This window comes from Pseudophryne corroboree, chromosome 5, assembly GCF_028390025.1.
Source record: "Pseudophryne corroboree isolate aPseCor3 chromosome 5, aPseCor3.hap2, whole genome shotgun sequence".
Lineage (NCBI taxonomy): Eukaryota > Metazoa > Chordata > Amphibia > Anura > Myobatrachidae > Pseudophryne > Pseudophryne corroboree.
The window spans coordinates 628,436,529-628,453,342 of NC_086448.1; the positions used below are offsets into that span (position 1 = coordinate 628,436,529).

Sequence of the window (16,814 nt, forward strand, 5' to 3'; positions counted from 1 at the left end):
ATTAGAAACCTAAAAAAAAACTTTACTAAACAGCTCCTTAAGAGAGCCATCCAGTTTGCACCCTTCTCGGACGGGCACAAAAACCTAACTGAGGCTTGGAGGAGGGTCATGGGGGGAGGAGCCAGTACACACCATGTGACCTAAAAAGCTTTTTAGATGTGCCCTGTCTCCTGCGGAGCCCGCTATTCCCCATGGTCCTGACGGAGTCCCCAGCATCCACTAGGACGTTAGAGAAATACAGTTTTCATGCATTGTTGGTTAATTAAACGTTCTAAAATATATATACCATGTGTATCCTGATGGCCTTATCTGCCATGCCAATAAGTGGAGTGCAGTGCATGTATTTGATATTTATTGGCATTGCTTCTGTCTGGACTGAAAGTTATCATGAGCATCCACCAGCTCACCAAGGCATCAGCAGCTGATGGTATTAAGTATCACTAATTATAGATTATCTATACATTTTATCTGCACTTGGGAAAACTAGGGTTTTAAGTAGGAAGAGGAGAAGATGAAAGACTTCTTCGGGTGTCCTACCTGTATATGGGACATGTATCCCTAAGATGGCTGAAAGATGTATTAATGTCTGTTTGACATGTTCTCTAGAGGGAACACCTCAGCTAGGAAGGGAAAGTTTGGGCAACATTTTATATCAAATGGTCACAACCCAAGTATACACAAACAATAACCTTGACCATACAATACAAGAATACTGCTGCTTCCCAAACACAAGTTACTAACTACATCTGCAAGGAAACCTACATTCCACGGTACAGGTTATTACTAGAACATTTGGGGGAACTGAATGGTGGTCAGTTGTGCTGGTTACCTCCATATCAGTGTCTACTTCCGTGGCTTCTAATTTCTGCTGTAGCACCCTCATTACTTGTACCCAGCACTCATTAGCATCCTGAAAGATAAAAAACACATTGGAACTAGAATATGAAAATAAAATGCAGAAAAGAAAAGAAAATACAAGTACGAAAAAATATAAACCCGTCATGTCAGTTGTCTGTCCAATAAGATCATGTAAAACCCACCATCACACACTCACAAATAAATGCAAATTAAAAAAAAAAAAACAATCATTCTTAAACTAGAGTGTACATTAAAGTATTTTTATTATAGTACACTAATCTGGTATTGCAGTACTCCAGAGAACTGGATGACTAAAATGTTCATAAAATATGTACAGATAAGACATCCTTCCTATTTGCCGCAGCAATCGTGAGTGAATTGGTGCAACTAAAAAGAGCCCGCGGCTGTTTAGGATCGCATGGGTGCATACACTCCCGCAAACGGGTCATAGGCTGCCGTGGCTAGTTGCAAGCGTGATGCACCAGCACGTTCAGCCCACTCGCAGGATGAGAGGGTTCATAGCTGTAGGTTTGCACTAATTATGTGAAATAGACTATTGGGGGGAAAAAAATACAAAGACTTGTTTTCTATTATTATTTTCCACCACACAGAAAAATAATATAGCTATAGATTTTCATAGAGAAATAAATAAAGCTATACCTGATGAAAACACCATGGACTAAATTTACTAGGCAGCGGCTATGAAGGGGTTTAGAAACCAATGGGACACGGACTGATGGTGGGCTCTATGTGAAGACAGGTGTGGGGTAAGCAAGGTCGACAGTAACTAGGTCGACAGGTCAAAAGGTCGACATGAGTTTGTTATTTTTTTTGGTGGCGTTCTCTCCGTACAGTGACCGGAAAACCGCTTCACTCGCCATGCTTCGGGACAAGGCGCCTCTCTTCGCTCAGCACAGGTTACTATTCCCAATCGTAGTCTGCATGGATCGTTAAGTATGAAAAACGTTAAAAAAAAAAAATGTTAAAAAAAATTGTGAAAAACTCATGTCGACCTTTTGACCTGTCGACCTAGAGACCCAGTCGACCAATAGCAGTCAACCTAGTTACTGTCGACCTAGAGACCAGATCCCGTGAAGACAACAGTATTTATTAAAGATCGTTTTGACCTGTTAAAACGGAACCTGCAGTCTCCTGTCCATTTCTAAATCATTGGGGGTCAGAGCACAGCAGTCCCCATGCTCTGAGCAATCGGAGTACTCCCATTCATTCCTACAGCTGAGGCTGCGAGTGACTTTCCATCAGTGATGGGATCTACAGTGCATTCGGAAAGTATTCACAGCGCTTCACTTTTCCACATTTTGTTATGTAACAGCCTTATTCCAAAATGGAATACATTTATTTTTCCCCCTCGAAATTCTACACACAATACCCCATAATGACAAGGTGAAAAGTTTTTTTTGAGATTTTTGCAAATGTATTAATAATAAAAAAAAACAAGAAATCACATGTACATAAGTATTCACAGCCTTTGCCATGAAGCTCAAAATTGAGCTCGGGTGCATCCTGTTTCAACTGATCATCCTTGAGATGTCCCTAAAGCTTAATTGGAGTCCGCCTGTGGCGAATTCAGTTGATTGGACATGATTTGGAAAGGCGCACACACCTGTCTATATAAAGGTACCACACTTTATAGTGCATGTCTGAGGACAAACCAAGCATGAAGTCTAAGGAATTGTCTGTAGACCTCCGAGACAGGATTGTCTCGAGGCACAAATATGGGGAAGGGTACAGAAAAATATCTGCCGCTTTGAAGATCCCAATGAGCACAGTGGCCTCCATCATCCGTAAATGGAAGAAGTTCGGAAACACCAGGACTCTTCATAGAGCTGGCCGGCCGGCTAAGCTGAGCAATCAGGGGACAAGGGCCCTAGTCAGGGAGGTGACCAAGAACCCGACTGTCACTCAGTCAGAGCTACAGCATTCCTCTGTGGAGAGAGAACCTTCCAGAAGGACACCCATCTCTGCAGCAATCCACCAATAGGCCTGTATGGTAGAGTGGCTAGACGGAAGCCACTCCTTAGTAAAAAGCACATGGCAGCCCACCTACAGTTTACCAAATTGCACCTGAAGGACTCTCAGACCATGAGAAACAAAATTCTCTGGTCTGATGAGACAAAGATTGAACTCTTGGTCAGCGTGAATGCCAGGCGTCATGTTTGGAGGAAACCAGGAATCGCTGATCACCAGGCCAATACCATCCCTACAGTCAAACATGGTGGTGGCAGCAACATGCTGTGGGGATGTTTTTCAGCGGCAGGAACTGGGAGACTAGTCAGGATAGACGGAAAGATGAATGCAGCAATGTACAGAGACATCCTGGATGAAAACCTGCTCCAAAGCGCTCTTGACCTCAGACTAGGGCGACAGCTCCTCTTCCAACAGGACAACAACCCTAAGCACACAGCCAAGATATCAAAGGGTTGGGTTCAGTAAAACTCTGTGAAAGTCCTTGAATGGCCCAGCCAGAGCCCAGACTTGAATCTGAATGAACATCTCGGAAGTGATCTGAAAATGGCTGTGCACCGACGCACCCCATCCAACCTGATGGAGCTTGAGAGGCGCTACAAAGAGGAATGGGCAAAACTGCCCAAAGATACTTGTGCTAAGGTTGTGGCACCATATTCAAAAATACTTGAGGCTGTTATTTCAAAGGTGCATCAACAAAGTATTGAGCAAAGGCTGTGAATACTTATGTACATGTGATTTCTTAGTTTATTTTTAATAAATCTGCAAAAATCCCAAAAACACTTTTTTCACATTTGTCATTATGGGGTATTGTGTGTAGAATTTTGAGGGGGAATTTTTTTTTTTTTTTATTCCAGTTTGGAGTAAGGCTGTAACATAACAAAATGTGTTATGGAGTGCTGTGAATACATTCCAGATGCACCGTAAATAGGTGGTAGTATAGCATTTTTTTTGCTATGCTCGTGGGATATCTAACTTGGAATCAAAGAGGACACTGCCCTGTGGACATAAGTAATAAAGATGGGGATGAGTGAAGCTGTTTTTCACTTTGTCATATTTTTATTTACTTGATGAAAACTTGTATTATTGAAATGAACACTGGCAAGACTCTGATGTTTATACTACTTAATAAAAAAAAATAATAATAATAATCATGATCTGCGAATGAAGTGAGTGCTGGTACCTCTATTCTTCCTGCTGGTGTGGTGAGTGTTCTACTTCTATTTTTAAATGACCTGGCACCAGGCTTTTGGATAGTTTTGGTTAGAGCGCTTCTTGCCATTTAAACTGTGCATGACAGGGGTTAGCTAGGAATTCTAGTACACATATGATCCCCAAACCCACTACCAAAGGGATGTGGGGAATAGCCCTAATGCTAGCAGTGCAGGGTTGGTTGTACGTGGGAGGGCCTGCATTTATTCACTTTTCTATGGATTGTCACTATGGCAGGGGTCCCTATTCCACTGCTATAATGCCACAAACCCTGGCTGCTAAAGTCTATTGGAATATCTGGGGAACTTCATTCCAACTTTTTTTTTTTTTTTTTTTATAGGGGCACAGAGATTAGTTTTTAGTTACCTATTAGTGCCTGCTCTTTGCGTCAGTCCCTGTAACTCAGAGTCTGCAGTGTCCCCAAGATTGGATGGTAGAGAAGGGAAATTCATAGGTGACTGTAGTAATTACCTGTTGCAAGTACTGTCCTTGATCACCTTTTTCTGCAAACTGAGGGAAGGCCATGTGCAAGAACTGGAGAAGGATGATAGGTGGGATACTGGAAGAGGTCTTATCCATAGACTCAAATAGATCTCGAAGGGCTGAAATTAACAAACTTCAGTAACAATGACACAGTGCAAAGTTCACAGCCCTGGTAATGACACCAATGTGGTATCTCCTAAGTTCTGAATTGTGACAGTGACTTAGCTATAGACAAATATATCCCAGAAACATATAATGCTGGTTAATGGTTATTTCACTATGGGGCAAACATATTAAGCCTTGGAAAGTGATAACGTGTAGAGCAGTGTTTCCCAACCTCGGTCCTCAAGGCACACTAACGGTCCTGGGTTTAGTGATATCCAGGCTTGAACACAGGTGACTAAATTAGTATCTGTTATTTTGATTTAACCATCTGTGCTGAAGCCTGAATATCACTAAAACCTGCACTGTTGGTGTGCCTTGAGGACCGCGGTTGGGAATGCCTGGTGTAGAGAGAGAAACTACGAATCAATCAGCTCTTAACTGACATTTTTCAAACTGAAAGCGGGATGTATTAAAATAAATCGCCGCCCCACGCAGCAATGCTAATCACATATGTACTAACACATGCTATTAAAATCGCAATGCGATGACAGAGGCCCCCAGCGATAACTGTGAGAAGGTCTGCGGGGGGTCTCAGTCATCTCCCAGGGGTCTCTGTCACTTCCCAGCCCCAGGAGGTGACGCCAGCAGTCAGTCTCTGGCTCCTCCTCCCTGCAGCTGGAAGGACCTCCGGCTATGTTGCTGGGGGAGGAGTTTGGGTTCCGGGAGCAGGGCTGCATGGGGGGGGGGGGGGGGGGCAGCGATGGCAGCTGGATGCGGTATGAAGTCCATAGGCTTCTATAGGGTATTGCCATAAAAAGATGGCGATGCCCTCGGCGTCGAATACCTGGCAGCCGGGGGTTAGTACACATGAAAATGCGGTAAAACACCCGAAAAAGGAGATTTATGGTAGAATTACCATAGTTATATCTCTTTCTGCGAGGTACACTGGATTCCACAGGGAATAACATTGGGGTGTACAGTTGGATCTTGATCCGAGGCACCAACAGGCTAGAGCTTTAACTGTTCCCAGTATGCATTGCACCGCCTCCTCTATAACCCCACCTCCAGGCACTGCAGCTCAGTTTCGTTAACCAGTCCAATGTAGTAGCAGGTAAGAGAGACGGTAGATGTTAGTCTCACGACAGGAGAAGGGACTAGCGGCTAATGCCATACAAACCCAAAGAAGCTAAGTGCATCAGGGTGGGCGCCCTGTGGAATCCAGTGTACCTCGCAGAAAGAGATTTAACTATGGTAAGTTTACCATAAATCTCCTTTTCTGCAGGGGGGTACACTGGTATTCCACAAGGAATAACCTCGGGGATGTCATAAAGCAGTTCCTCATGGGAGGGGTCGCACTGTAGCAGGTACAAGGACTCGGCGTTCAAAGGAAGCATCCTGGGAGGCGGAAGTATCAAAGGCATAGAACCTGATGAACCACGTAGCCGCCTTGCACAATTGTTCAGCGGACGCGCCTCGACGGGCCGCCCAAGAAGATCCAACAGACTGGGTAGAATGGTCTTTGATAGCAGCAGGAACTGGAAGACCAACCTGTGCAATCACCATTTTAATTCATCTGGCCAAGGTTTGCTAATTCGCAGGCCAGCCCCATTTGTGAAAACCAAAAAGTACAAAAAGGGTATAAGTCCTCTCTACGTCAATACGGAGAGAGCCCGTACCACATCCAAAGACCGCTCTTTGGAGGACAAACCAGAAGAGATGAAGGCCGGAACCACAATCTCTTGGTTAAGATGACAAAATGATAGCACCTTAGGTAGATAACCAGGGCGAGTTTGAAGACCTACCCGGTCACGGTGAAAAATCAGAAAGGGTGGATGACGGGACAGAGCGCCTAGGTCCGACACCCTCCAAGCAGAGGCAATAGCCAGTAAAAACACAAACTTAAGTGTAAGACATTTAAGGTGTACTGTCTCAAGAGGTTCAAAGGGAGACTCTTGTACGGCATTTAAGACAACAGACCAATCCAATTGAGCCACAGGAGGGACATAGTGAGGCTGAATCCGTAACACGCCCTGAGTGAAAGTATGAACGTCAGGAAGAGACCCAATTTTCCACTGAAACCACACCGATAAGGCAGATATATGAACCTTGAGGGAGGCCAGACGAAGGCTTAAATCTAGGCCTTGGTGCAGAAAAGCCAAAAGCCTAGAATTACTGAATTAATTGGCATCATAATTCTTAGCAGCACACCATGTGAAGTAAGAGTTCCAGAACCTATAATAAATCTGTGCAGAAGCCGGCTTGCGGGACTTCAACATTGTTTGAATAACCGCCTCCGAGAACCCCTTGGCCCTCAGGAGTGAAGCTTCAAGAGCCACGCCATCAAAGCCAGTCTGGCCAGGTCCAGATAGACACAAGGGCCCTGAACGAGGAGGTCTGGGTGTTGAGGAAGTAGATGAGGACGCTCTATTGATAAACCCTGCAGGTCTGAGAACCAATGCCGTCTGGGCCACGCTCGAGCGACTAGAAGTAGTATTCTTCTTTCTTGCTTAAACTTCCGTAGAACCCTGGGCAGGAGTGACACTGGAGGTAACACGTATGGCAGCCGAAAGTTCCATGGAATTGCCAATGCGTCCATGAACGCGGCTTGTGGATTTCCTTGTCCTGGATCCAAAGAACAGAACCTTGTGATGGTGTCGAGACACCATCAGGTCTACATCTGGTAGGCCCCACTTGTCCACTAGGAGTTGAAAGACTTCCGGATGAAGATTCCACTCTCCGGCATGAACGTCCTGCCGACTGAGGAAATCCGCTTCCCAGTTGAGGACTCCAGGGATGAACACTGCCGATATTGCTGACAGATGGCGTTCCGCCCAACGGAGGATTCTTAATACTTCCAGCATTGCCATGCGGCTTCGAGTGCCGCCTTGATGATTTATGTACGCCACCGTTGTGGCGTTGTCCGATTGTACTTGAGCAGGCCTGTTCTGTACCAGAGGCAGGGCCAGTGTCAACGCATTGAACATTGCCCGCAATTCCAGAATGTTTATCGGAAGCAGAAACTCCTCCCTGGTCCACCGACCCTGGAGAGAGTGTTGCTCCAACACCACGCCCCAACCGCGCAGACTGGCATCCGTTGTCAGGAGGACCCAGTTGGAGATCCAGAAGGGACAGCCCCTGCTCAATTGTTGGTCCTGTAGCCAACAGCTTAGTGACAAACAAACCTCCGGAGTCAAGGAGATCATTTGAGACTTGATCCGATGTGGCAGGCCGTCCCACTTGGAAAGAATTAACCTCTGCAGAGGGCGAGAGTGAAATTGAGCATACTCTTAGCATGTGAAAGTAGACGCTATGAGACCTAGTACTTTCATTGCAGAGTGTATCGACACTTGTGGGAGAGAGAGGAAATATCTGATCCTGTCCTGAAGTTTCAAGACTTTCTGTTGAGACAAACAATCGTTGGCTGTGCGTGTCCAGTAGTGCCCCCAGGTGCACCATGCGCCAAGCAGGGACCAGTGAGGACTTTTTCCAGTTGATGACCCACCCGTGGGCTAGTAGGAATGACTGAGGAATCAGCTCCAGATGACTGAGGAGAACCTCTTGGGAGTTCGCCAGGATCAGCAAGTTGTCCAGATACGTCAGGATCCCGATTCCCTGACGACGGAGATGAGCCGTCATCACGGCAATTACCTTGGTGAATATCCAAGGGGCCGTGGTCAACCCAAATGGCAAGGCCTGCAATTGATAATGTAGGTTGCCAAGAGCAAACCGCAGATACTGCTGATGCGACATGGCAATAGGAATATGCAGGTAAGCATCCTGTATGTCCAGGGATACAATATATAGTCTTCAGGTTCCATAGCCAGTACAATAGAGCGAAGCATTTCCATACGGAATTTGGACACTCTCATAAATTTGTTAAACGATTTGAGGTTGAGTATAGGCCGGAAGGACCCATTTGGCTTCGGAACTAGAAACAGGGTCAAATAGTATTCCCTGCCTCTCTCAGACAGAGGTACTGGCACTACCACTGCTGTATCCAGGAGGGATTGTACAACTAAGTGTAGAGCTTGCGCTTTCAACGGATCTGCAGGGATAACAGTTGTGCAAAACTGGCGAGGGGGACATCTCTTGAAAGAGACTGCGTACCCGTGAGAACTTTCCGCACCCAGGCGTCCACATGATAAGGCCCACAATTCTAAGACACGCCTAGCAGAAGTCAGGGCCAGTAACATCATCATCTTCCATGTGAGGTACTTGTCTTCTACCGTCATCAGAGGCTCAAACCAGGAGGCCTGTAGAAACACCACATTCAAATCCAAGGGCGCCGTAGGTGGCACAGAAGGAGGTTGTATGTGGAGTACCCCTTGCAAGAAGGTCTGAACTTCTGGCAACACTGCCAATATCTTCTGGAAGAAAATGGAGAGAGCTGAAATCTGGACTTTAATGGAACCCAGACGCAAGCCCTTATCCACACCAGCCTGCAGGAAACGTTCCAAGTGGAACTCTGCAGGTGGATACATGCATTCTTTGCACCAAGAGACATATCTTCTCCAGATAGGATGATAGTGTTTTGACGTCACGGGTTTCCTGGCCTGAACCATGGTAGCAATAACTTTTTTGGAAAGGCCCTTGTGAGCTAGGATGTTCCGCTCAACCTCCATGCCGTCAAACGAAGTCGCCGTAAGTCTTGGCAGACGAACAGTCCTTGTTGAAGAAGATTGTTTGTGGTTAGTGGGAGAGGCCAAGGTTCTTTGACGGACATGTCCAGAAGAGCTGCGTAACACGCTCTCCGAGGCCAGTCCGTGGAATCGGAGGAAACAGGTAGACCAAGCCAGTAAGGCCTGTAAAACGCCGGTTTACTTACAGGACTAAAAGCAACACTTTAAAAAGACATTTAATACACTTTAAATGGAGCCGCTGAGACCGCTATACTTGATCCTTAACCTACGTACTTATTACACCATTAGCGTACAGAGCCCCGTATCGTGTACGTACTTTGCGTACAAACACTGCGCTGGCTGTACAAAGTACACTCAGTGCGTACACACCCAAAGATACTCCGTGAGCCCTTAGCAGCTACACATGTGATTGTACACTTATAACCTTAGCACGGAAAGGAAACACAACACCAGATTGTATTTAAAATGCTGGGTTCCGACACACCAACATATAATTACTGAAAGGGGGTTACAATAAAGATACAATATAATACAATAGAATAATGGCTACAGTCAATGATACATACGTGTTTGTTTTCGCCTGCGCTTCCCAGTCTGGTCCTCAGTCATCAGGGTAGATGACCTTCAGAGTCTGTGTTTGACCTGGCATGCAGCTGGCTCTTTTATACAATATTCCAAAACCTAACACAATGGATACTGTAATCTCTTTATCCATTGGACACAGGGATGGTCATTTACAGTACAGAAGAGGTCATAGGTTGGTTCGAATAGGTGGGCGTTGTCTGTTCCAGGTGCACTTGCAAGTGGTCTCCTCTGGGTTCCCGCCGCATAACAAATGTACAGTAAAATACAGTTTATACTTATATCCTGCGCATAACTATTCGCAGGAGCGTGCGATCTTCTGCAAACCAACACCGGAATATTGCCCTTAAAATACCCTACAGCTGGATACCAAACACCACCTTACAACCTTGTTCTGTCCCTTCCTATCCTGTAAAGGTGAATCCCTTTGTTCTGATACCATTTAAACTGTTGTAACTTGCTGGTGTGATGCCGGGAGACTGTGTGTACATTGTGCACTATTTAGATTTAATATGTAATGTGTATTTATGGCTTTTCCATACGACTACAAACCTTACCGTAAATACTCGTACCACGCGCTAATGCACAGGACCGCGGGAGCGACCATACGCAAATTGCAACTATGCGCACGCACGGCAGAACAAGTACGCGTACGGAGACCATCTGTGTGTAGTTTGTACATGATGTGTGTATTGCAATATTTTTCGACTTTGACAGGCCAAGGCGACGTCAGTGCATCACTGCCCTCACCTGAGGGTCCCTGGATCGAGAACAATACCAGTGAAGCTTCTTGTTGAGATGAGAAGCCATCATGTCTATTTGCGGGCAGCCCCACCGGTGGATGATCTGCTGGAACACCTGATGGAGTCCCCACTCTCCCGGATGGAGGTTGTGACGACTCAAGAAGTCCGCTTACCAGCTGTCCACACCAGGAATGAAGATTGACGACATTGCTCTTGCATTTCTTTCCGCCCAGAGGAGTATCTTTGACACCTCTCGCATGCAGGCTCTGCCTTTTGTCCCTCCTTGCTGATTGATGTATGTCCAAGTGTACTTGAATCGCGTGATACGTGAGCAGAAGAGAGGCCTGAAGAAGAGCATCTGTAGATGTGATCCGGACCACTTGCTCAGGAGATCCAATTGAAATGTTCTGGCATGGAACCTCCCATATTGGATCGCCTTGTAGGAGGCGACCATCTTCACCAACAATCTGATGCAAAGATGGATGGATACAGTAGCAGGTCGGAGCACATGCGGACCATCTGCTGAAGTGTTTTCGCTTTGTCCTCTTGGAGGAACACCGTATCCAATAACATCCCCAAGAACAGGAGCCGCTTAGTCGGTCCCAGGTGGGGCTTCTGTAGATTGAAAATCCACCCATGGCATGACAGACGTTGGATAGTGTAGTCGATATGTAGCAATAAAAGCTCCCTGGATCTTGCTTTTATCATAAGATCGTCCAGGTAAGGGACAACATTGACCCCCTGGACCCGGAGTTTGAACATCCTCTCCGCCATCACTTTCATGAACACTCTCGGAGCTGTGGACAGGCCAAAGGGTAGTGCCTGGAACTGGTAGTGATCGTCCAGTAGGGCAAATCTCAGAAAAGCCTGATGAGGTGGCCAAATTGGAATTTGAAGGTAGACGTCCTTGATATCCAGGGAAACCAGGAACTCCTGTTCTTCCAGACCCACAATCACTGCCCTCAGGGATTCTATTTTTAACTTGAAAACCTTTAGGTAAGGTTTTAAGGACTTTAGGTTCAAAATGGGCAGTACTGAGCTGTTCGGCTTTGGAACCACAAACAGATTGGAGTAGTAAACCCTGCCTCATTGTGGTATCGGTACTGGAACAATGACGTGGGACTGGACCAACTTTTGGATGGCCTGTTGCAACGTAACCTGCATATTCGCCAACGCTGGTAAGCTTGATTTGAAAAATCGATGGGGAGGAGCACAGTTGAACTCCAGTTTGTAGCCCTGAGAAATTAGGTCCCTTACTCAGGTATCCTGGCAGGAGCTTTCCCAGATGCTGCTGAAGTGACGCAGTCGAGCTCCCACATCGAGATCTCCTGGGGGTGGGTGGGCACAGTCATGCTGAGGACTTAGTGGAAGCAGAACTGGTTCCTGAGAACCGGTGGTTGCAGGTCTTTTTGACTTACCTCTGGCGCCTCTATTTGCATTGGAGGCACCTCTGGCCCTAGAACAAAATCTGTTTGACTGAAAGGACTGAACAGACGGCCCCGGGTAGGAACGCCTAGCCGGCGGGGCCCCGGAGGGGAGAAACCTGAATTTCCCAGCAGTGACTTTGGAAATCCACGTATCCAACTCAACCCCAAAGAGCCATTTCCCCAAAAAGGGGAGGGATTCCACACAGCGCTTTGATTCTGAGTTTGCTATCCACTGACGCAACCACAAAGCCCTGCGTGCAGACACTGCCATGGCAGAAGTCCTCGCATTAATATTCCCCACCTCCTTGACCGAATCACACAGGACGCGTGTAGTGTCCTAAATGCGCCTTAGGAGGGTCACCGTAGTGACCAGAGGCATAGCCCCAGAGAGGCCCCCCTGAATTTGAGTGGCCCATGAATGAATAGCATGGGTCATCCAGCAACCCGCTATGACCGACCTTTGATATAAACCTGCCGCCATCTAAATATATTGGAGTTTAGCCTCTATTTTTCTGTCCCCAGGATCCTTTATAGTAAAGGAGCCCGGGGGAAGGCAGCACCGCCTTTTTGGACAGTCAAGAGACTGATACATCAACCCCCATGAGTTCTTCCCAAAATGTCCTACCTTCCGGAGCAAATGGGACAGTGCGCAAATACTTTTTTGACACTTGGAATTTTTTGTCTGGATTTTTCCAGGCTGATTTGAGTAAGTCATCTAACTCTGCAGAATCAGGGAAAGTGACATTAGGCTTGTTTTGTGTAAATAAAAATGACTGCTGTGACACAGCGTCTTCTAGAGGGAGCTAAAATTTAACATGTACCGTATAGCCAGAATGAGGGGTTCAATACCCGGAGCAGAATCGGAATCCCCACTAACAAGTTCCAAGTGCTCCCCATCCTCCTGTATTTTCTCATCTCAATCAGAGATTAGAGCAGGCAAACCACACTTTTGTGGTCCTGAGTTAGAGAGGGGGGCTGTGTAACATCTGCCCTAGCAGCTAAGTCTGCAACAGCCTGTTGTAGTAGCTGAGTTTTCTGTACATTTGCAGTGAGCTGGGATGACATATCAGACATCATAGTTTTAAGAGACCCTAGCCAGGAGGTCTCTGGACCCTCTCCCCAGCCCCTTCACTGACTTGTGAAGATTGGCTGCATTGTTCACAAGAAACAGAATCAGTTGATAAGGGAGAGAATCTGGTGTGGCATACACTGCACAGCTTGTGTTTACCAATGCTTCACAGTAAGCACAATGACACACACACAGACAGTAATACTGATAAAGCCTGCCTTTACTGTATGAGAGAGAGAGAGAGAGAGAGAGAGAGAGAGAGAGAGAGAGAGAGAGAGAGAGAGAGAGAGAGAGAGAGAGAGAGAGAGAGGGGGCACACCCCAGCTACACAGCACCAGCGAGGCTGACAGCTAATTATATCACAGTAACACTAATAATTTCTGTCCTGTAGAGGACCCAGATAGTGTACAATAGTGGCTCTCCACCTTTGCTACACCCTGTACCAGTTTTTCCAGCGTGTCTTGTGAGAATGGAAGCGCTGGGTGTGCTGTCTGTGGCTCCATTAAGCAGAGGAAGGCGCCAAAATGCAGCTGGTCCCACTCTGAGGTAGCTCCGCCCCCTCCAATGGCGCCGGAGTAAGTTATTTTTTTATACTGGCAATGTCTCCTGTTTGCTTAAAAACATCACATAAGTGCTAGTTCAAGTAATTTGAAGCCAGTCTACACAGGGGGGGCTCCAGCGGGTTCCTCCCCTAGGAGGGTCCCGTATTCCGCGCCCGTGTTCAGCAGTACTCTGAACCAGGGGACCCCCTTAGCGGGGCCCCCCTGCTTGTACTCACCACAGACGTCACCTTCAGGCAGTGTTAGGGGTGTGCGGCGTGCTGCGGCTGTGGCAGCCAAGGCGCAGTGCCCCGCTGAACAACAACCCCTCAGGACGGTGGTCCTGCAGCGGGGAAGCGCCTCCGATACCTTGCAAGGCCAGTGACCATCCCCCCCTAACTCCCACGGTGCAGGTATGCTGTTGCCCAAACAGCATACCGAAAATAACAAACATAAAAAAGAAATTGAAGAAAACTCTCTGGAGCTCAGAGATGTGCATCCTCTCCTGAGGGCACTTTTTTCTAAACTGCCTGTGGGAGGGGGCATAGAGGGGAGGAGCCAGCACCCCCAGTGAAGAAACAAAGTGCACCGGCTCCTTTGGACCCAGTCTACACCCCATCGTACTTATCTCCCCAATATCCCTTATGGATGCTAGAGAAAACAGGGGTCTTAAAGCATTTTGCCTTTAGTACATCCCGCCCACAGCCTGTAACATGACTGATTGGCTGATACTTTATCTCTCTCCACTTTGAAACTTTCCAAGGCTTAGTACATCTGCCTATTATATTACTCCTCCAGCCACATTCCCAAATAGCTCTTCAAAAAGATAAAGAATATATACATCAAGAGAAAAGACACAATGAGAAGGTACTAACCTGCAGTAATATACTGTGCAGAGGCCATTTCACCAGAAGCTCTTAAGGCACCAGTATAACTACAATAAACAAAACAAAATGCATAAGCATTAAACACAAAAATACAGAACATAACCTCTGGGACTAGACATAACCGTATACACCATATTAGTATACCCAAAATAGGTCACTAATGAACATAGGCACTGCCATATCATCTTGCAGTGAATTAAATAAGTAGAGAACCCCAACGCAGTGAATTTAAAATCACAGCACCCAAAACAATGGCCATACAATAAATGTTACTTTACGTAATTGTCAAACCATATGTAAGCCCTTCCCAACCCATAAATACTACAAGCCAATGTGGGGCAGAGTTTTGAAAAATCATTGACTTTGCAGGCATTTAACGCGTGCCTGTACTTAAAAAGAAAGACAAACAGCAGTCATCTGCCACTTGTTGCTTTACCAGAAGATATTGTTCCCAATTAATCATCACATATGGGCTAAGTAGAATGTCATTATTCCATATAAGAAAACGCAGGTTTGTAGTAAGTGAAAGGCTAGTAGTAGGAAGGAGTCAAGCAACACAATTTCCTGTATAATCGTACCGCTTAAGAGACTCTTTCAGCTCAGGCACTGAGCGGATACACTGAACTGTGGCATTCATATAGCAGGTGTTCCCAAGGTTTGTTAACCCACAAGGCAATTCCATCTACAAGACAAGAAATAATAAGATTTTAAACCTACCGGTAAATCTTTTTCTCGTAGTCCGTAGAGGATGCTGGGGACTCCGTAAGGACCATGGGGATAGACGGGCTCCACAGGAGACATGGGCACTTTAAGAAAGACTTTGGATCTGGGTGTGCACTGGCTCCTCCCTCTATGCCCCTCCTCCAGACCTCAGTTAGAGAAACTGTGCCCAGAGGAGACGGACAGTACGAGGAAAGGATTTTTGTTAATCTAAGGGCAAGATTCATACCAGCCACACCAATCACACCGTATAACCTGTGATATACTATCTAGTTAACAGTATGAACAACAACATATCATCGGTCCAAAACCGACGAAACTATAACAGAACCCTTATGAAAGCAATAACTATATACAAGTCTTGCAGAAGTAGTCCGCACTTGGGACGGGCGCCCAGCATCCTCTACGGACTACGAGAAAAAGATTTACCAGTAGGTTTAAAATCTTATTTTCTCTAACGTCCTAGAGGATGCTGGGGACTCCATAAGGACCATGTGGATTATACCAAAGCTCCCAAACGGGCGGGAGAGTGCGGATGACTCTGCAGCACCGATTGAGCAAACAGGAGGTCCTCCTCAGCCAGGGTATCAAACTTATAGAACTTTGCAAAGGTGTTTGACCCTGACCAAGTAGCAGCTCGGCACAGCTGTAGTGCCGAGACCCCAAGACGAGCCCACCTTCCTAGTGGAATGGGCCTTAACCGATTTTGGTAACGGCAATCCTGCCGTAGAATGCGCCTGCTGAATAGTGTTACAGATCCAGCGAGCAATAGTCTGCTTTGAAGCAGGGCCGCCGACCTTGTTGGCTGCATACAGGACAAACAGTGCTTCTGTTTTTCTGATCCTAGCCATTCTGGCCACGTAAATCTTCAAAGCCCTGACCACATCAAGGGACTCTGAATCCTCCAAGTCACGTGTAGCCACAGGCATGACAATAAGTTGGTTCATATGAAAGGATGACACCACCTTAGGTAGGAATTGAGGACGGGTCCGCAATTCCGCTCTATCCATATGGAAAACCAGATAGGGGCTTTTATGTGAAAAAGCCGCTAATTCCGAAACTAACAACATGACCACCTTCCAAGTGAGATATTTCAACTCCACTGTTTTAAGTAGTTCAAACCAATGTGACTTAAGAAAACTCAACACCACGTTACGGTCCCAAGGCGCCACCGGAGGCACAAAAGGAGGCTGAATATGCAGTACTCCCTTCACAAAAGTCTGTACTTCAGTTAGAGAGGCCAATTCCTTTTGAAAGAAAATGTATAAGGCCGAAACTGAACTTTAATGGAGCCTAATTTTAGGCCCAAATTCACTTTAGTTTGTAGGAAGTGAAGAAAACGGCCTAGATGGAATTCTTCCGTAGGAGCATTCCTGGCCTCACACCAAGAAACATTTTCACCATATTCGGTGATCATGTTTAGATGTCACGTCCTTCCTAGCCTTTATTAGCGTAGGAATGACCTCATCCGGAATACCTTTTTCCACTAGGATCCGGCGTTCAACCGCCATGCCGTCAAACACAGCCGCAGTAAGTCTTGGAACAGACAGGGACCCTGTTGCA

General features: G+C 46.4%; 1 protein-coding gene across 1 annotated transcript in view; it reads right to left on the bottom strand.

The window, feature by feature from the left end:
- The window catches only part of USP14 (ubiquitin specific peptidase 14), a 113,045-nt gene that overhangs the window by 78,313 nt on the left and 17,918 nt on the right, over positions 1-16,814 (bottom strand). Inside the window, exons 5-8 of the mRNA XM_063923570.1 lie at positions 15,110-15,213; positions 14,520-14,578; positions 4,528-4,658; positions 830-910 (exon numbers count right to left, since the gene is read on the bottom strand). Coding sequence (XP_063779640.1) covers positions 830-910; positions 4,528-4,658; positions 14,520-14,578; positions 15,110-15,213 — 375 coding nt within the window. The remainder of the gene's footprint in view (positions 1-829; positions 911-4,527; positions 4,659-14,519; positions 14,579-15,109; positions 15,214-16,814) is intronic.